Below are 22104 nucleotides of genomic sequence, written 5' to 3'. Positions count from 1 at the left end.
TATTTTGCAGGAATGCAGTTACCTGTGAAGTGGCACATCTCCTACATCTCCTCCCTCAAGCTGGAGGTCAGGGCGGTTTGGCAGGGTGTGTGTTACACCTGATTTGTACCTAAGTGTAGGGGCCACTTTGGACATAGGAGCTGCTGGGGACATGGCTACTGAAAGCTGATAGGTAGCAACCATTACCTTGGTCAAAGCGTGGGAGAAAAACCAAATGGCCAAGAGCACACAGAAACACAGCCATTCATCAGAAAGCACCCCTCTCCAATTACTGACTTCTCTTTGGGTAGGTGCAGTTTATCTCCACTCCCCCCCTGAGTTCCCAGGCACTTACTACCTTCAGCCCTCGTACAGCTCAATGAGAACACATCACTGAGATGATCTATGTGGCCGTTTCTTCTGCCTTCTTGTTCCCATTGATATGTCTCTTCCAGTTTCCTGTAGGTTTTATTATCCTCAGGGACAACAGACTCAGCAGAGTTTTCTTGTCCTTCACTTATCTCTTGGGCAACCACAGTGTTGGACCCCTCCCTGCTCCAGAGGGTTTGCCATGTTTTGCAAAAAAGAGGGCACGATACCCAACATAGAGGGTAGAATGGATGGCTGAAGGTTGAGATGCAATTTCTACTTCTTAGTTATGTTGCTAAAAGAAACTTCTTCTAGATTAGCGTATTTAATCTTTTACAGGAAGTTCTACCAAATACATAGTAGAGAGAGTGATGGGAACAGAATTTCCCTACCTGCCAGTGAAATAAAATTTATAACTAGGTTTTTTAAAAATTACAGGTTTAGAGAATTAAAAAGTAGAAAAGAATCAACTACCTCACATTTGACACTGCAGGTTAGTAAGTAGTTTCGTTGTTTATAAATGGGGAAAATGATACTTCCCTGGTCCTAGAGTGACAGCACTACTCATTCCTCACGGCTGAATCCCAGACCTCTCCCCCATCCCCTTGCACGCTATGGGTCTGCAGGACTGCTGGAGGTGATTTGGGGCAAGAAAAGTATAAATCAATGTGGGGATCCTGATTTTTCTTTGTGGTGTTACCACTACGTCCCAGTCGTTTCTTTCTGCTTCTTTCTGTTCTCTTGCAGACAAGGGCAGGTCTGAGTGTCCCTATCTGCCCTGGTGTGACTCTACCTGAGCAAACACACCTGGCTCAGCAGCCATGGTTGCATGGTCCTTGTGATGGAAAGCACCTGTCCTCTGGGCTCTGACACTCGCCCTGAAGAATCAAAATTAAAGTCCCAGTCTCTTAAAGAAAAAAGGCTGTGCCTCCATCACTTGGGGTGATCTTGTGGTCCCTTCCTCAGAAAGGCTTGTCCAGATTCCTGTCATCACCGTTTGCAGATATTGTCACCTACACAGAAAGTGTGGATCAGTAGAAGGAGAATGCAGAGTGAAGACTGGAAAGGCAACATCAGCTCTTACTGGGGCAGAAACACAGCAAAGAGTGAAAGAGAACCCTAGAAAAGGGAAACTTGTTCTCTTCCAGTAATTAAAGGCTTGGCATCCTATCCTGCTCTAAAATCCTGGGCCAGAGGATGTATTTGTAAATTATATTCTCCTCTTTGCCTCTTGAACAGAGAATCAGCTCCTGCTAAGCTTGGCTGTGGTCTTCAGGGAGCACTGGTTATCTGTGTGTGAAGAGATCCTTTCAAAAACAGGGATTCAAATCCATCTCTCCCTGTATTGTGCCATCCTCAGAGACTTAAATTCAGAACCACCTTTCTGGATAACCTGCCATACACATTTCTCCCCAGTGGCATTTATTTTTCAGTTACTTTGAGACTTGCTGGGGGCACCTCAGCATTTCTGACCAGTTAAGCTTGTGACAAAGCACAGTATTTTTTATTGAGATAAAAGTAGCAGTGGAAACAAAATGGTACTGAAACCTTAAATAGCCCATACATCTTGGTTGTTCCGAAAGTAATGCCTTCTATTTATTTCCATGGAAAATGCAATCAGTACAAAGAACATAATAACACTATTTGACAAAGCAAATTCTCAGCTACAAAATTTTTCAATGTAGTCATCACCATGAACTATGCATTTTCACCAGCAATGAATGAGAGCCTGCATGTCGTGCTCATAGCCACCTGCACCAGCAGAGGTGACTGACTGTCTCTGTTGTCACTGCTGCAGTGCACCACCCCCCACCTCACTGTGCTCACATCCACTGTTTGTTATCCGTAAATGTTCAGCAAGGATCACTGAATGTCAGTGGGCAGCAGTTTTTCCTCATTGAGTGTTCAGTTCCTCACCTTTGCTTCAATTACACTTCCATGTCAGATGCCATTTTGTCAGACCACTCCTCTGCTGCCATCTGTCACACAGCAACAAAATGGGATAGAACACTGGTGGAAAGGCTCAGCCTCTACTGACAAACCATCAGTATCCACCTCTGATGTCATGGGCCAAAATGACAAAATGGGAGACATTAATATCAGAACAGCCTTTTGTATATATATATGTACGTATGTATGTATGTATGTATGTATGTATATGCACATTACCAGGTATTACCTTTTATATATGTATGTATATATACATGTATACCTTGCCAGGTATTCTATTCATCGGTGGGATAGAGAGACACGGGACATGAGTTTAGGGATATTCTGCTCCAGATCAGGACCCTTGTGTTACTTTGTATAGTTTGACCTGTCTTGCCAGCCTTCTAGAAATAACTAAAACGGTTATGACAGTTTCACTCAAAAGGCAAATATTCACGTGGCCAAGGACCTGCCCAGAGAATCAGCATTAAGCTTCTGCCAAGTTTCTCTCTGAGCACCATCAGCACAGCAAGGACAACACAGGTGTTCCTATAGCTCTCCAGTAAAGTGGGCATCTCTAATGTCCCAGCATTTGCTGCATGTTTGTTGTCAAACTGTTCTTCCAAGTGAGCTCCTCACTGGCACGAGAAACAGGTCAGCAAGTGCTGTGTTGCTGCCTGGGTAGGAGCTATTGTTCCTACAGTGACTTGACAAATTGATGGGGAAACCCAAGCTGACTGGAAAGGGTATAAGTTCCCTGTCCGTACACCAGGTCCCCTTCAGATGCAGAGTGGAAGAGATGAAGGTGTTCACACCAGCAGCACTCATCCTGCTCTTTTTCTACGCTGTGGATGCAGGGGCACGTGAATACACTTCTGTCATCACTGTGCCCAATGGAGGCCACTGGGGAAAGTGGGGCATTCGGAGGTTTGGCGCAGTGGCTACGCCAATGGATTTGCGCTGAAGGTAAAACTCTCCCTGTTTTCTTTGCCTCCTGTTTCTCTCTGTCCTGCTGTATGTTTCCTTGAAGGTCTTCCCCAAACTCTGAGGGATTTCTGAAGTATCTGTCCTCCTCCTGACTGTGGCATACTGCATGTCAAATTCTGAGCTTTTGGGAAAACTTAGCCACCAGAATTATACCAGCAAACTAAAAATATGGTTATCTACCAATTAATTCATTTGTTTTCAAGACAAGAGGACTCATATTGGATACAGTAAAAACAGAGCTACTGCCAGAATTGTTTTGTTGTCAGACTGGGCAGGGGCATGCAGGCATACTCATGTTCTGCCTGTGACTGACTTTGCTGGAGGAAGCCACATTTATGCCAAAGTCAGGGTTCAGTAGAGCTGGCAGCCTTCCCCAGTGTGTTCCCTGGAGCTGAGTCTCTGCTCTATCTGTCAAACCAAAAAGAGTTAAAAAAACCACAAAGAAGAGCATGTTGCTTGTGTTACATAGCTACATAACTGTTGCCTAGTGTGACAGACGTCTTTTCCTACATGCTTTTCAAGTTATTTTTTTTCAGTACAGAATAGAATAGAACCTTTTATGACACTCACAGGCACTCACAGGGCTTTTCCTGAGCCTTCTCCATTGCCTTTATCTCTGTCCGTGTGTTTCCCACTGCAGGTTGAGCCCTCCCAGTTTGGCAGAGATGACACAGCTCTGAACGGTATACGGCTGCGCTGCCTCGAAGGCTCAGTCATTGAGTCCTTGGTGGGGAAGTAAGTAACACTGGTTCCTCCCCCATCTGTCATGCACCATCTCACAAGATATCCCTAAGCATCATCATTTATAGGGGTCTCTTCTTTGACTTTTTTTTCTCGGAGCTGGAATAGAAAGTAAAATAATATGAGTGGTTGACTATTTTATTTCATTCATTTTGAGGGCAATTAAATAGGGATACTTCTCATCACCACCTTCTTTTGCTCTTGAAATTTCTGCAGAGCACTGTGAACACTTTAGTCATGTTCCCAGGGCTACAGCCCCTCTTGGAAATCTGCAACATATGTGACAAATGAGGAGAAAGGGATTTTTAACCATATCTTCAGAAACTTTGTTTGAAGTCCTGGCCCTGCCGCAGTGCCCCTCAGGATGGCAGAGTGTGTGCTCTCACTGCTCTCTTACGCATACTTGTGAGCCAGGCCAGGGATTTGGCATAAAACATGTGTTCCGCAGAGGTTCTAGCAGAATCTGGAATTTTCTGTTATTTTTTTTTCCAATAAGATACCAATAAAGAGAAAAGTACATCCAAAGGAAGACACAGAGTGCATCAGGGCATTGTAATAGTCACTGCTGAGAGCAAGGAGCCATTAAACTTGAAGGCAGTGTGGAAAGGAGAAAGGGTACACCCAATGGCCTGCAGAGCCCAGAAATTCCTCTGTCTGCTTTTTTTTGGCAGATGGGGTACCTGGACCAGCTTCCTAGTTTGTCCTACAGGCTACTTGATCTCCTTTTCATTGAGAACGGAGAAGTCTCAAGGAGGAGGTGATGACACAGCGGCCAACAACATCCAATTCAGATGCTCGGATGAAGCTGTTTTAGTAGGTGATGGACTATCATGGGGAAAATTTGGCCCATGGAGCAAAAGATGCAAAATATGTGGTCTCCAGACAAAGGTAGAGCCACCACAGGGATTTCAGGATGATACAGCGCTCAACAATGTGAGATTCTTCTGCTGTAAATGAGCACTTGCATGTCTTCATCACTGTCCCATACATCCCACATCACACATCAAATGAGACATCATCAAAACTTTGCTCTAACTTTATACAGGGAAATGTCTGTGAGTTGCTGACTAAATCCAGCTTTTTGATCTGAAGGGAAGAGGTGAGAGATGGAACCATGTAAGAAACAGCAGAACAGAAAGACAAAGGAAGAACAATTACGAACAGAAATGAAGTGGAGGGGAGAGACTCATTTTAGTGACTTAACTTCCTGTGGATTAATTCCTCACACCTTTGGTTTCTTGTAGCTTAACTTCTCCTTGTGTCTTACCATGCCATCTTAGAAGATACTTAGATCATGCCTTAAATGATAATACTTCTCATAGCCTCTGTTGCTTTACCATAACTTCTCAGTTACCCAAGTATATTGCATTATTAACAGCCAGTATATAAGATCAAATCTCTGACAACTGCCTACAAAAGTGGAATAGACTTCTCACCTTCCTTTACTCTGACTGGTGAGTTTCTTCCAAGTTTGCTTTGCCTGTTTGTTCCTTTATTTGAAACAATATTTGACCTCCAGACATGACAAATAGGGAAGAAAGGATGTTAGTTTGGAGTTGTGCTTTAACCCAGCAGGCAGCTTAGCACTGCACAACTGTTTACTCACTCCCCACTCCCAATGGGATGGGGGCAAGAATGAGAAAAAAAACCCCACAGTGTAGAACTCATGGGTGGAGGTAAGAACTGTTTACTAACAGAAGAGGAACAGAAAAAAATAATGGTAATGATAATATACATAGAATCATAGAATCATCACAGAATAGCTCAGGTTGGAAAAGATCTTAAAAATCATCAAGTCCAACTGCAACCTAACCATTACTACCCTAACTCTAACAACCCTACTCTAAATCATGTCCATATATATACTTATATATATATATATATATATGTATAAATCAGTCCACACTCACACACACATATATTTATATAAGAGATGCACAATGCATCTCATCACCTACTGACTGATGCCCAGCCTGTCCTTCAGCAGTAGCTACCTCCCACAACCAACTTCCTTCAATTTTACAGCCTCTGCATGACACCATGTGGTGTGGGACATCACAGAATCACAGAATCACAGAATTGTAGGGGTTGGAAGGGACCTCCAGAGATCATCGAGTCCAACCCCCCTGCCAAAGCAGGTTCCCTACAGCAGGTCGCACAGGTAGGCATCCAGGCAGGTCTGGAACATCTCCAGAGAAGGAGACTCCACCACCTCCCTGGGCAGCCTGTTCCAGTGCTCCGTCACCTCACTGTAAAGAAGTTCTTGCGCACATTTGTGCAGAACTTCCTGTGCTGCAGTTTCCAGCCGTTTCCCCTTGTCCTGTCTCCACTCACCACTGAAAACAGTCTGGCCTCGCCATTCTGCCCCCCACACCTTAGATATTTATAGACCTGGATCAGGTCTCCCCTCAGTCTTCTTTTCTCAAGGCTGAACAGACCCAGTTCACTCAGCCTTTCCTCATAGGAGAGATGCTCCAGGCCCTTCACCATCTTCGTGGCCCTCCACTGGACTCTTTCCAAGAGATCCTTGTCTTTTTTGTACTGGGGAGCCCAGAACTGGACGCAGTACTCCAGATGAGGCCTTACCAGGTCAGAGAAGAGGGGGAGGATCACCTCCCTGGACCTGCTGGCCACGCTCTTTTTAATGCACCCAGGATGCCATTGGCCCTCTTGGCCCTTTGTTCAGTTTGTATCAGCTGTTTTTGCAGTTTAATTTCATCAAGAGTTGTATGCATGTTTTTTTAGTAGTCTTTTAGGTCATAACTGAGATCTTGCCTTAGGGAACATGGTTAGAAAATGTACTTACACTGCGCATTCTCGTAACTGTCTTGTGCCTGAGTTGTAGCTCCCTAAACCGCTCTTGTTTCTGTTTTGGAGTGTGCTCTGCTTGTTCGCCTAGCAGTTAATGTTAAACTCAGTATCGTGGGCCTTGTTTTTTTTGTTTGTTTCTCTCAGGCCTCATGCTCCAAACAGAATTAGAGAGAATAAACAATAAAAATAAACTCAACATCATTCGTCCATTTTTTATGTTCAAATTTGCTGGATAAGCTTGGAGTTAGAACCTTGAGCTGTTGTGCCACATAATGGTTTTGGGAAAAACTGTGCCTGGAGTTTATCATCAAGCCCCATGTCTGAGCCATGAGACCTCTCTGACAAGAGTTCAAGAAGATTGATCATCTCTATGAGCATCTTTTAGAAAGTGTACCTGTTGTCTTCCCTCAAAGCAATGGATCTTTCTGCACTTTGGACAAGGCAGGGGCATGGTGCTGCTGTGCTCCTGGTGATGGGCTGGGCTATGGTGTCTGAGGGCACAGCAATGTGGAGTGGGGTGGAGCTGATGGACGAAAGTTTCTTCTTGCAGTTCACTTCCCATGCTTAGCACATACGCAACAAACATCACTGTTTTAACTCTTCGTCCATGATAAATTTTCTTCTTGTCACCTGCATAAAAAATACTACAGTAACAACCACATTTTCTTTTAAGAGCAATGTAAAAGCAGGCTAAAAAGTAGAACAAGCTTAATATTTGCTATGTTTAAAAGAGTTTTGATAAAAAATCAGGGGATTACTGTGGAGTAGCCCATTGGTCTGTCTCTGTACTCTTTCTGGTTGCAGTGCTCCACATCTAATGCCTGCTGCAGAAAAGTTTATCTGGCTCAGGGAAGCGAGGGTATGAATTATATTGGTTTCATTCATCACAGCATGTTCATTGGAGATTTGATGTTTTGCAACGTTTTCCAGTGCTGGCCTTTAGAGCACACAGCAATTTTTCACGATATTTGTGTCATTTTGCCTCCTAGTTCCCATTTTTGACAACACGGGAATTTTCCAAGTGGTGGGTGATAAATGGAGAAGTCAGCCATACAGAACTCAGGCTTGATCGCATTTGCAGCAGCTAGCAGGGAATAACACATTTCTCTTGTCTCTGTCAATACAGTACAAGGTGTTGAGTCTCATCTTCTTCTTCCTGAGGCACAGCTGGAATAAATGAATGCATCTCCACTTACATCATTCAAAGTTATTTCAATTGAAGTGGTTGTCAAAGACTCAGTTATGCAAGAAGAAACCTTTCATGCATTTTATTTAATTACAAAACACAAGCAAAAAGACACAACAAATGAAAAAGGAGAAGGAATAGAAATAGAAAAAGGAAAAGAAGTAGGAAAAGGAAATACAAAAGAGAAAGAGAAAGGGAAAAACAAACTTTCCAGGTCTGAACCTCTGGTTAAAACTTGTATAGCTCTGATTTTTTTAATCTGAGGATGCGATTTATTTCTTAAATTCTTAAGATGTTTTTTATAACTCAGTATTTATTCATCAATCCTTTAACTGCTTTCAGTGCTGCACCTGACTGCAGACATTTTAAGCACATGATTTTTTTTTGGATGAATGCTCATTTTGCAAAACCAGCCCAGAAACATTTGAAATAAAAGGGATTCATAGCTTCAAGGAAATATTTTGTAACTTCTGTCTCCATTTGCGATTTGCTGAAAAACCCCATATTTATCATATATTCAGCTTTTTATAAACATTCAAATCCCTCAGCTCTAGCAAACAAAAAACAAACGAACAAAAAAACCCACCCCAAAATAAAAGCAACAAAAAACCAAAAACATAACAGCAATTGAAGTTGCAACCTTTTTCTAGTAAGCTGAACTAAACTCAGTGACAACTAGATTGTGATGCTATCAGTGTTAGTAGCAGCTTGGGACTGACTTGTCCTTTTTTTTCAAGACACACAAGTATGATTTCCAAAACTACAGTGTTGCCAAACACTACAAGTGGACATACTTTAATTTGCTTCTAGTTTGCTTTCTTGCTTTCCATTTCCTTATGAGATAGGGAATGTGTCAGCTTGCAAACTGACAATCCAATACAATTAGTGAGATACGATATGAGGACATAAGAATAACAACAGTTGCAATGTGTTGTGATGACATAGGTGTTGGATTAATCAATAATAAAACACAAGAGAACAGCATAAAATTGTGCCACAGGGAGTTCAGACTGCATGTTAGGAAACACATTTCTTTACTGTGAGGGTGCAGCACCACTCCCCCTGCTGCCAATGGAATGGAAGAGAGAATTAGGAAGAAAAAAAAAAGCAGAACTTTCAAGCTGAGATAAACAAAACTACTTATTAGGAAAGAAAACAAAGAGAAATAATAGTAATGAGAATATACACATGTATGGTTACAAAACAAGTGATGCACAAAAGAATTGCTCACCACCTGCTGACTGATGCCCAGCAGTGGCTGCCTGCCCATCTAACTCCCCTCAGTTTATCTAGTTTTCCCACATGGTGTCACGCTGGAATATCCCTTTGGCCACTTTGGATCTGCTGTCCTGGTTCTGTACCCTCCCATCTCCCTGTGCCCCCTGTCTGCAGCTCCCTTGCTGCCAGGTCTGTGTGAGAAGCTGAAAACTGAGATGTCCTTGGCTCTGCACAGTGCTGCTCAAGAACAACCAAGATATCAGTATGTTATCTACACAGTTTTTCTCTAAACATCAAAACATGGCATCATACCAGATACTACAAAAGATATATAAACTCTGTCCCATCTGAAACCAGAACACCTAGAGAGGTGATTGATGCTGCAAGCCTTTCAGTGTTCATTCCAGAGGCACTGGGATTATGCTATCCGTGACATACTTCAGCTTTTGGTTATTAATGAAGTGGTCAGAAGGTTGATCTTTGAAGGTCTCTTCTGACTGAACTATTCTAAACTGCTGCCGACATTGTCTTCCTGAGCACTGGGCTAAGACAGTGAAAGTTCCATGCACTTCACAGAAGACTTACAGAGGCAACTTCTGGTGCCCTTCCATCAGAGTGAGTGGGACAAATAAAAATTATCATGTAATCTGCATTATGGTACTGCGTGAACAGCAACATCAGCAAACACAAAAGGATAATGTTTCAAATGCATTTCATCAGCATGGAAGTAAATTGCAATCTTAGAAAGGCATGCTTTGTGAATCTAAGTTTTCTGCACAGTTTCCCAAATGATCAGCTATGTCTGGAGAAAGAGGTATGGGTTTCTCTGTTCCCTTGAAAGTGTTGGTTTCTAAGAAAGCTAATTCTTGGAATCGCCATTAGTGCTGTGAAGTACTTGAAGTACTTGAAAGTACAAGTGAAGTACTTGAAAGAAATAATTACATTTCTTCTGAGTGATTTGTTTAAGAACTGGTGCCTGTCTTCTGTATGTGTATGTGTAGGTAACAAACAATTTGAACTTCAGATTTGATATTTCTTCTCAGGAGGGTAAGCTAACTGGAAGACACTGAACATCTGCTTCTTCTCTGCAGAAGAACCATTCAGTTGAATTTTGAGGTTGTACTGGGGAAAGAATTATTCACACCATCAGCTAAACTGACCTTTCATGCTTCCCTATTATGCCTGATGTAATACAGCATCGTGTTGGTGTGTGAATATACGCTACAAACAAGAGCTGCTCCAAGAAATATTTGGAAAACAGACCACTGCCTCCTCTTCATGTAATTTCTCTTGTATTTATCAGCAACTTCAAAAATCAAATGGTAAGTTTTTGTCATCTGAATACTGATGGAATGCTTTCATCAAGGCCTCCTCTTATGGTCCAATTGGGTAACATCAATCATCTACAAAAAAGATGGAATGGGACAGCTCGAGCAAAGAGACCTCTGCTATTTACTGCACTAGTTCAAGATGTCCTGTACCTTAAGGGTACAGAAATTTAATGCTTTCAACTGAAGCAACAGCTGGAACTGATATGGCTGAAAATGTGAATTAGTGAAAACTGAGCAGCCACAACTGCATTACTTTCAAAGGTTGTGCACTGGCACATCTAGGATCCAGGAACATGTTGCCAAAGAACTGCCATCCAGTTCCTGTGAGACAACAGGACCTGTAGCTGTAAGTTGTATTCATTTTAACCAAGATTTGAGATGGCTTCTACTATTTTGACACTTAGAAACCTTGTGCTCATGGCTTCTTAGTGCCTATGCTGTATCATTCCTTCGGGATAGACAGACAATCCCTCAATCACAAAGATGTTCTTAACATCAAGTTTCTAGTTTTTGCAAGACGGGTTGTTTTGCAAGAAAACAACTGAAGATGATTTAGCTACACATAATTGTAGATGCTATACACGATAGATACGCACCATGCAGCTCATGCTCAATCTGTCATAGTTACCTTTACCAGCCCTTAAAGCCAACCCTAATTAACTGAAATGATTATCAGTGAGGAAACAATTGAAAACATCTGCCTTGGAATTTTCAGAGTGTAAATACGTGGAAATGTTGCTACAGAAAGTGAGCAGCACAGAATATTAATCTGTTGCCTCTGAAGAGAAAAACAGCAGGGCCTTGTAGATGATGGGATTCATGAAGGGTTGAATTCTGGCTTTCATCTCCCCCCACAGAACTGAGCCTCTGGGTATGCCTTGCGATTCAGGACTGCGTATCTGTGGCACTGTGCTCAAACACTATGACTTGGATTGAGATGTTTTTGCACAGTTTGGAACTGCCTGCTTTCTTTCCATCTCTGCAGAAATTAAACTTAGCCCTGGCAGTCCACAGACTGGAAATGAAGTTAGAAACTGTTGTCCTGGCAGAAAAAGGAGATGTAGGGTACCCCCTGGCTCAGTGAACGCTGTGGACTGGATGAACAAGAGGTCCTGGGGAAGGTCTCACCTGGCAGCTCAGAAAGAGAATTAGCAGCGAAGTGGCAACTCTAGGTGTGTAAAAAACATTTTTTGCTGTAGTGGATAAAGTTGAACCTTTCTTAGAGACTTTCTTTTTTGTGGCATGTTTCCTGCACTTTCCATCTGCCTTCTTTACATCTGCCTTTAATAGTCAGACCAGTTATCTTCAGATATCTGGGCTGACATGCAGAATGTCCCCCCAGAGATTGAGGTGGAGACCGTTAGGGAGCTCCTTCTCCGTCTGGTCAGTCACAAGTCCATGGGACCAGATGGGCTTCATCCTAGGGTGCTGAGGGAGTTGGCGGGGATGATTGCTAAGCTGCTCTCGGCCATCTACCAGCGCTCCTGGTTGACTGGAGAGGTTCCAGAGGATTGGAGGCTTGCTGATGTGACTCCCATCTACAAGAAGGGCCGTAAGGAAGATCCGGGAAACTACACGCCTGTCAGCCTGACATCAGTGCCAGGGAAGGTTATGGAACAAATCCTCCTGGGAGAGATCTCACAGCTCGTGCGGGACGTCCATGGGATCAGGTCCAGCCAGCACGGGTTCATGAAAGGCAGGTCGTGCTTGACCAACTTCATCTCTTTCTATGACTGGGTGACCAGACTGGTAGATGAGGGAAAGGCTGTTGATGTAGTCTTCCTACATCAGCAAAGCCTTTGACATGGTCTCTCACAGTATCCTTCTGCGGAAACTGGCTGCCCGTGGCTTGGACAGTTTTACCCTCCGTTGGATAAGGAACTGGCTGGAGGGTCGTGCTCAACGGGTGGTGGTCAATGGAGACCCTGGTGGTCCAGCTGGAGACCCGTTTCAAGTGGTGTCCCCCCAGGGGTCGGTGCTGGGGCTCATCGTGTTTAATATCTTCATTGACGACTTAGATGAAGGGATTGAGCGTACCCTGAGTAAGTTTGCAGATGACACCAAGTTGGGAGGTGGTGTCAATCTGCCTGAGGGCAGGGAGGCCTTGCAGAGGGATCTAGATAAGCTGGATCGCTGGGCTGAGGTGAATGGGATGAGGTTTAACAAGGCCAAGGGTCAGGTCCTGCACTTTGGCCACAACAAAACCCCATGCAGCGTTACAGGCTTGGGGATGAGTGGCTGCATGACTGTGAAGAGAAAAGGAACCTGAGGGTGTTGGTTGGATGACTGTGAAGAGGAAAGGGACCTGGGGGTGTTGGTTAATGCTAGGCTGAACATGAGCCGACAGTGTGCCCAGGTGGCCAAGAGGGCCAATGGCATCCTGGCTTGCATTAGAAATTGTGTGGCCAGCAGGAGCAGGGAGGTGATCATCCCCCTGTACTCAGCACTGGTGAGGCTGCACCTCGAGTACTGTGTCCAGTTTTGGGCCCCTCACTACAAGAAAGACATTGAGGCCCTGGAACGTGTCCAGAGAAGGGCAACAAAGCTGGTGAGGGGTCTCTTGCACAAATCCTATGAGGAGCAGGTGAGGGAGCTGGGATTGTTCAGTCTGGAGAAGAGGAGGCTCAGGGGAGACCTCATTGCACTCTGCAACTTGCTGAAGGGAGGTTGTGGTGAAAAAGGGTCTGGCCTCTTCTCCCAGGCAAATAGTAGGACCTGAGGAAATGGCCAGAAGTTGTACCAGAGGAGGTTTAGGTTGGACATTAGGAGAAACTTTTTCTCTCAAAGGTTGGTCAGGCACTGGAATGGCTGCCCAGGGAGGTGGTGGAGTCGCCGTCCCTGGCAGTGTTCAAGAGGTGCCTGAATGAGGAGCTATGAGATATGGCTTAGTGCTTGTGGTACCGATAGGAATGGGAAGATCGTTGGACTGGATGATCTTGCAGGTCATTTCCAACGTTGCGATTTTATGATTCTATGATTCTATGAACCTGAATAGTTCTGGGATTTCCTCTTAGTTTTTGCTACTTCTCAAAAGGAGCAAATTCTGTGTCTGTTTTGTGAATCAGTTAGAAGTGCATTGACAAAAATGTACATCAATAGCTTTGTAAAAATTCTCTTGGTCACTGACAGTCCAGAGGACAAGGTGTCTTCATGCTATCCAAAAATATTATGTTTTTTCCTAAGTAGGAAGTTAAGAGATTAACCCCCCAATCTAATGTGTACAGAATGTATTTCAATCATTTCTCCTCTCTCTGGTGATTTTTTTTTTTCATGTCAATGAACTTTTTCTGGTGAGATAACCAGAATTAACTTAAAAAAGCAGTTTTCTTTCTCAGCTTTTGCCACTATTTTAATTATCAACTATGGCCAGCTTTATTATTTCTAGTACGTTGTAATGAAATCCACAACATAGCTGGCAGTGCTACCAGTGGGAAAAAATGAAATGTATTCCAAAAGTTGATTTGAACATCTTTCTGAGGAGAAAACATGAAAATTTATTCAGCTCTGGTGTTTGTGTTTCACTGCAACAGCTACTGCTATGTTCTCACTTAATTTTAGAGACTGTCATATCAGAAAATGTAGCAACTAAATGAAGAAAACACTACTTCTATCTCTAGGTGTTTGCAAACAAACAGCTGGGAGCACTTCATACTTTATGAAAAATCATAACCATGTTTGTCCTCAGGGTCACAACAGAGACAGTAAAGTTGTGTGCAGATAAAATAGAGCGTAAGTGAGAAAGACACGAACTTAGGAAATCATTACTACATCATCTACCTACTGAGAAATTTATTTTCAAGTCTAGCAGGATAACTGCTTCTTTCCATGTGAGATTCTAAGACCTAGGTGACACGCTAAGCAGTTATCCAGCACTACTGCTGCCTCTCACTGCTGTTAGAGGTGTGAGAAACCCACTGGTGTCCTACTGCACTTTCAGGCCCAACTAGAAGTTTATCAGTGAGGTATCTTGGAGGTGGCTCACCTTGAATGAGATACACTATCACATTCTTCCTTGTTAAACAAGATTTTATATAACAGTTACGGTTTCCATAGAAACATAACTAAATCTTTCCTCCAGCATAATCCCAAAGGCTTTCATAGACCTGGAAAATGTGCTGTGAGTAGTCAAATCATTTTTTTATGCTGACACAAAGAATGCCACAGTTGTCACCTAGTGAAGTTTTGCATGGGGGAAAAATAAGTTTAAATCCCACATTATAGAATTGTCTTGCAGCATTCTGACATCTTCTGCTGTACCATTTCCCTGCAAGATCTGATTTATAAAACTCTTATGAAAACATACAGAATTATGTAAGTTATAGATGGAACAGATCTTACTGTTCACTTATCTTCTCAAAGCACGATGGCAAATGCAAAATCAATGAGAACAGAAACAACGCCTATGGTGATGATCCCTTTCTCAGGACTTTTTTGTTGTCAGTCATGTACTGTATGTATTCTTCATGACTACATTTTAGGTGGTCCCCTTAACTCTTGGGCCTCTCATCACATAACAGGGAGGGCATTCTGTAAAATGGTGGATTTGTCAGGCAGAAAGATTTTCCTGACATTCAGTCTGCGTATGATTTCACATCCCAGTTTTCTTAGGACTCCATCTGCTTTTCTTGGACTTGGTTTAAGACGTTTACTGATCCCTTTCTGTGACAGAGACGGGGCTGATCTGTAGTAATGATTCAGTAGTTTGTGGGTATTTTAATGCTTTCAGCTAAAAGAGAGACAAACTATAAGGTTGAAACTAAACTCTGAGTATTAGATCCTCCCTTGCTGGATGCTTTCTTTTTTTTTTTCTGGTTGTTTTTTTTTTTTTTTTTTTTTTTTTTAGTAGATTGATAACAGGAAAGTCATAGATAATATAACTCCATTCTTGGTCTTTTTGCAGCCTGCATGCTCATTATTTCAGTGCTGAGGTGCACTAGTTCCGTGCCAGCTGAGCAGCTAGCAGAAAGAAAATCAAGAATGTTCAAGGCTTTACTATCCTTTTTCTCCCCTTGTTGGTTTGTAATCTGTTATCAAGGTGTGGGAAGCTGTCCTTTATATACCATTTCCAACTTTTTTTCCTCCCTACTTAGTGTTTCTGCTTCCCACTTTATAAAATAGCAAGTTGAGGAAAGTTCAGAAAACTGATACTAATTGGGTAACAGAAAAATTTAATACATTTTCTTGTCATCACTACAGTCCCAAACCACTAGTGATTTCATCTAGAGAAATTTGAATTTGTTCTGAGAACAAAACTTGCTGTGTTATTTTTGCTAGATGCATTAATAATAAAGGTATGCATTTGGAAGCTGACTTAACAAGGCCGTTTGTCTGAACTTTGAGATCCACAGCCATTCGTCACGAAGCTTTTCTGCTCTCACTGTACTTCTGTATGTTTTTTATCAAATCCCTGTATATTCAGCAACTAGTCTATCAAATTAATGTTTCAAATGCAGTGTTCATACTACATACAAAAAGAGTTTTCACAAATGGTCCGAAAATACGTAATGCCAGGAAGTGTTACGCATATATCAATTCTCTTCACTCAGGCAAATCTCATCCTACTGGCAAAGTGCACTCAGACTAGGGAATATGCTCATGGAGTCTGTGTTGTTCCTTCACTCTCCCATTCGGTTGCTCATGGGAAGCTCCTGTAAGGAGAAGTCCCCATCCTGCAAGGCTTGATTAGGGGGAACGAAGGTGAAATTTTTGTGCACCATTTTAGAAGTCCATTCATACCCTGATTGTGTTTCTCTCAAGAAAGACTCTCCTTCCAAGCAACTAATTATTTGATTATATTTATCTGGTTGAGGTATTTGCTTGAAGCTAAAGTTCTGTTTCAAGTTCCAGATGTCCTGCTAATTTATGAAAACATGCCAGATGTCCCTCTTCATGACTTCAAGACTTCACAAATAAGAACAATAGGAACAGATATCACTGAGATAGGGGCACAAACCCAAGATAGAATCCAACCAAGAAGAGACTACGAGTCCTTATAAAACCTGTGCCCAAATGTGGGTAAAGTGAGTATTTGGACACCTCCCAAAATGACCTCTGAATATCACCAAAGACCCCCACGCAAGCGCAGAAGATGTGAATATGTTTATGTAACACTGTACTTGTGTAATCTTCTGAATATGTAATAGAGAGATGTGACTTATGTATTAAGTAGGTGTGTATTGAAAACTTTTGACTTTAAATAGAAGTCATTGTGAAGATTTGTGCTTGGTTTGTGGGAATTTTCCACCTTGAGCCAAGTGCAGAGTAAAGCTCCTCACTAAACTTTTTTCTTCTTGAATGTGTTCCAGGAGATTTAAAATCAACTACAAATCTAGCCACAATTCTCCCCACCCCCAAGTATAGTGAACCTTTCCAGTCATGTCCAGCATACTGAGACTTACTTGATGAATGTATCAGTCAAGTGTTTCTTTGGTGTAGATCACTGGCCGCATTCAGAGCCAGTGGTGACCAGTGAGTAGGAGTGGTGGTGGGGGCTGAAGAAGCCCATGCTTCAGGGAGCAGAATGGTCTGAGTGTGTGAAGTGGGAGTAGGACACTGTCTGACAAGGGCAGGAATCAAGTCTGTGCATGTTATGATCATAAACAAGGGAAATACAGAAAGATGAGGTGGGAAGATGCTGCTTTGGTGTAGAAGCCACATACATCTAAGTGCATTTTTAATCCCTCTCCCTTGAACTAGGGGATGAATGCTATTTCCTCACATCACTATGCAGTGATGGTGCAATTTGGTGCAGCTGGGTTCTGAAACTAAGAAATACAGACACAGCTGAGTTCTGAAACTTCTGAAATATGGGCACAGCCAAAGGAAACAAGTTAGGGAATCTGAGTTAGGGAATCCTAGTAGTGTTTACCATGGTAAGAATTTGAGATGAGTCGTTATCTCTGTGCATGGACCATGTTCTTGATCTGCTAACCATTTCTATGATGTAAATTGTCATCCCTATTGTTGTCCAGTTTCACTCAAGGAATTCACCCTTTGACATTTGGTCAAATACTTTGACTTCTGATATCCCAGGGAAGTCATTTCTGCCTCATCCCTTCTGTCGTCACACTGACTTCAGGCTCTCCTCCTTGTGTTCAGATTGCAGATACTGCCTCCTGGCTTGGTTTCTAGTTCAGTTGCAAGTACTTTATTTCACTCCCCTGGGTGGAGCAGCCTCTTCTTATGGTACTTGGTGTAGGAACTTGCTGTGCTTTCAGTTTTGAGCAGGAGCATTACTTCTGTGCTTCTGAGACAGTGTATGTTGTTTTCTGTGTATATTGTTGTCATTCACGCATGTCTATTTTCTTGCCAATATAAATACACCTCCTCCAGTGTCTTTCTGATATATTCCTCCCTATGTAAAACTAGAAGAACTGTGTGAACTTGTTTTCTTTGACTTGAAAATTTAAAAATAGTTACACTATTTTAAACAATTGTGTTAAGAACTCTAAGATGTGTAAACTAACTTCAGTTCACTGTATGGAAAGACTATGTAATAGCTGTCAAAAGCCAGTACACATCAACACCAATCCAGAGGAGCTGGAGGTGTGATCATGTGTATTCAGATTTTTTTTTTTTGCTATCTGAATAGAGTGATTCATAAAAATTGAGCTTGGAAAAAAGTATTTCCAGTTGGAAAGATGGAGAGGTTCCTTATGAACAGCCAGACCAGCAGTTATTGGAAAATGTAGTGACCAGGCTGAGGGGAAGAAAGATGTACTTAGCTCTGCTGTTTTGTTCTGTTCAGGAATGTGAACAAAGAGGGCTGAATCTTTACAAAATATGGAAAAAAAGCATTCTGATTCATCTAATTATATAAAGTTGTGGGGTTTTTTTTTTTTTTTTCAGTTTTAAATGTATAATGCAGATCCAACTCACTTAAGCAACTTAGCTTAGGTTTAATGCAAATTCATGAATAACCTCTCATTTTCAACACTCACAATTAAAGATAAGTCTGTGCTTTATTAGAATTGAGCTAAGTTTAGCTAAAATTATTTACTCTGACTGACAGTTATCTGAATTACAGTGCTTTCAGGTGGGATATACCTGACTAAATACAGGCTAAATGTGTTTGAGTGCTCGTGAGTAGCAATATCCTCTGGTCCTTCTCTTCTTCTCCTGTTGCAGGAACACCATCTGAGTTTCAGTAATAATACAAACCACCCTTGTTGTTTAAAAGGGAAAAAGCAGTTCTAGCTTGTTGCTGAAATGCTGTATTTCAGTAAGCCAGAGAGAAATCTTCTGAGTAGCTCATTCTGCTAATCAGCACTGATGGGAAATGAGAGCTTGGTCACAGCCCTCCATACTGCCAATACTTACTGTGTATGCTGTTCCAGCTGCAAAATTGATGGTCTAGCCCGTAGTGAGAAACTGAGAATGGTTTGGCGCTGGACACAGCCATCCCTGATGATGAGATGAGGAGAAGGGCAAGCAGTCTTTATTACAAATGCCTTTCTTTGGCCACAGTGAGAGGTGCTGCTTTGAGGAATGGTAGAAATCATCAACGGATTTAATGAGACTTGAGGAGGGACACAGGCCCTGTCTTGAAGTTAAACTAGATGGGGAAGCAGCTGTGAGATGAGCCATTGTATTGTGTCACCATGTTCATCTACAAGTGTAAGAGTTATTTTCTAAAACTTTTTTATTTTAAGTGATCTCATTTAAATTGTAACTTAAGGTACTTTGTTGGTAGGGAGCTCCAGGGAAACCAGCTGTGGGTGCTGATTTGCTCAGACATACAAAAGTCTCCCAGAGTCTGTTTGGGATATCCACAGATATCTACATTTCTCTGCAGGGGTCATTCTCCTGTCAAGCTGCTGAGGCACTGAGGGAAGTTGCTGATGAAGGAGCTGAGCTCACTATATGACATCAGGGAAGTTAACAGGAGACCGCTCCTTCTGCCAAGAGCCCAGCCTATTTTCAAAGTCCTACAGCAAACTGAAAAGTGTGGCTGCATATTCTCGGCTGTTCAGAGGACTGTGTTTAGCCATTGTATCAAAATGCATGCAATTGTTTGCCATCACTTGAGTCAGCACTGCACAGCACTGCCCTCCCCCTGCCCTGCTTTCAGTCAACCGAGCATTAATAGCACATCCATGGTTTGGCTGTTGCTGAGTGATGGGTGCATGCCTGGGGCTGCTCTGAAGGGCAGAGCTGCCATTAAAGTGCGGGGCAGGGGATGGCAGTAGTGCCAGCCATGCTGGGCCATGAATTGAATGTGCCTGCCCTAAGCAGCTCTTCTTTTATCTGGAGATGATTCTCAGGGTCTGCAGGAGAAGAATACTGTAGGATAAATCTGCTGAATTTGGCAAAGCCCTTGGTGCTCTGAAGATGACAGAAAGAATTCAAGGAAGCTGCTTAATAGATGTCTGGAGAAGGTATCCACAAGCAAAGCTGTGACCTGAATCCGGCCTGCTGAAAAGGCAGTCAGCAGAGTTGCACTTGGTGATGAATTACCAGTGGATCATAAAAGCAGCATTCACTTCAAACCATGACATGGTAAAATGAGCTGCTGTTACACTCTGACTATGTCTTTCCCGTGACACTGTATCTGCAGGGGTCTTTGTCCTTCACTACAAGTAGAGATTGAAATATTTTTTGGTAGCTCAAGTTTCTACAAAGAAAGTCGTCATACATCTTTAGCACTCTGAAAGTGCTTGATATTTGCCCTCATGTCTAGGGGTTATAAGGAAGCTGAATCATGCGGTAGGTGGTGAGAGTCTGCTATAATTTCAGTGCATGCAGTGATCTTCCTTTCCCAGGCAAATAAAGAATACCCCTTGCAGCTTCACTCTTCACATTTGAAGGTCCTGGCAACATCTCCTTGTCAGATCTTGAATGACCCTAAAGTTCTCCATCTAGGAGAAGAGGTATCATCTTGCCTCCAGATGAGATGAGGTGTTATCCAGACCTGGCTGATTGGATCAGCAGAGGGGTGAAATCTAATGGATGAAGAGTTGCTGGGGAATCTCCGCAAGTTCATGGCATGGGGGTTGGAATTAATTTATGATGCCTTCCAACATATACCATTCCGTGATTCTATGATCTGTGACTTAAACTAAGTTACAGAGGAGTTCCACCAGAGGATTGTCATTTTCATAGCCACTGTGAAAAAGAATACCTGTAACAACAGGTTTCACACGATGACTACGACTTTTTTGTCATTTTCTGTAATGACTACCTTTCCCATTTAATGGTGGCATTAACATGCAGTGTAGTGGAATGCACTTAAAAGCCTGTAATATTGAACTTGGCTGCCTCGCCTGAGTCTTTCAGGCTGTCTGAAACACAGAGACAGCTTGTGAGAAAGTAGTGAAGAGAAAGAGATAAGTGAAGATAACAGGGATACATCCCTGTGGCAGCTTCCATGGGGAGGAGGCCAATGATATCATGTCAGAGGAGAAGAGACTCAAAGTGACACAAATCTGCTGCAAGAACTGTTTCCGGAGGTGTAGCCTTCCTTTCCCAAGTCAGCTGCATAAAAAGGGAATCCCTCAGCTCCATCCTGCAATGCCAGTTTGCTTTCTGCAGGCCGGTTCATCACTACCCCTCCTGCTTGCAGAGACCCTGCCTAAATTTTTTTTCCCAAGGAAGTAGCTCTGAAACCTAGGAAAGTGTTCAGTACCTGGGTCTCAGTCTGCATGCCTCTGGTCTTAATTAGTAAGAATTTTACCCTGAGTTATGTGTTTTTTAAAGTTCTTTTTCTTTCCTCTCACATCCCAGGAGGTGCCATGTCCTTGCAGTTATGCTGGAAAGGCACATTCTCTCTGTGGAGCTTTCTGTTCCTTCTTTAATTTGGTTATTTATGCCATAAGACAATGGCTTCTGTTATTTAATGCTTCCTTGCAGAAACTGGGAGAAGAGTTCATAAGGCTGTATGTCTGAGACATTTTATCTGACACAGAATCATCATAGAATCACAGAATGGCCTGGATTGAAAAGGACCACAATGATCACTTAGCTTCAGCCCCCTGCTATGTGCAGGGTCACCAACCACCAGACCAGGCTGCCCAGAGCCACATCCAGCCTGACCTTGAATGCCTCCAGGGATGGGGCATCCACAGCCTCCTTGGGCAACCTGCTCCAGTGTGTCACCACACTCTGTACGAAAAACTTCCTCCTAATATCTAACCTCAATCTCCATTGTCTCAGTTTAAATCCATTCCTTCTTGTCCTATCACTATCCATCCTCATAAACAGCCGTTCCCCCTCCTGTTTATAAGCTCCCTTCAAGTACTGGAAGGCCACAATGAGGTCTCCCCAGAGCCTTCTCTTCTCCAAGCTAAACAAGCCCAGTTCCCTCAACCTTTCCTCATAGGAGAGGTGCTCCAGCCCTCTGATCATCTTAGTGCCCTCCTCTGGACCTGCTCCAAGAGCTCCACATCCTTCCTGTACTGGACGCAGTGCTGCAGATGGGGCCTCCCAAGAGCTGAGGACAATCACCTCCCTCTCCCTGCTGGCCACTGCTTTTATAATGCAGCCTAGAAAACAGTTGGCCTTCTGGGCTGCAAGTGCACACTGCTGGCTCATGTCCAGCTTCTCATCTACCAGAAA

At 42.8% G+C, this 22104-nt stretch overlaps 1 protein-coding gene across 1 annotated transcript; it reads left to right on the top strand.

Annotated features, from left to right (window-relative positions):
• The first annotated feature begins 3076 nt into the window (after positions 1–3076).
• VMO1 (vitelline membrane outer layer 1 homolog) lies at positions 3077–5902 on the top strand. The gene is given in 4 exon segments (XM_052671264.1): positions 3077–3206; positions 3209–3243; positions 3905–3999; positions 4677–5902. Coding segments are annotated over 4 exon segments (546 nt in total). The 3' UTR covers positions 4963–5902.
• Positions 5903–22104: the final 16202 nt, after the last annotated feature.

Source organism: Tympanuchus pallidicinctus, unplaced genomic scaffold (assembly GCF_026119805.1).
Source record: "Tympanuchus pallidicinctus isolate F22 unplaced genomic scaffold, pur_lepc_1.0 scaffold11, whole genome shotgun sequence".
In the NCBI taxonomy this organism is placed as follows: domain Eukaryota; kingdom Metazoa; phylum Chordata; class Aves; order Galliformes; family Phasianidae; genus Tympanuchus; species Tympanuchus pallidicinctus.
Note: the sequence above shows the minus strand (reverse complement) of the source record. Positions and strands in the feature narration are given on the sequence as shown.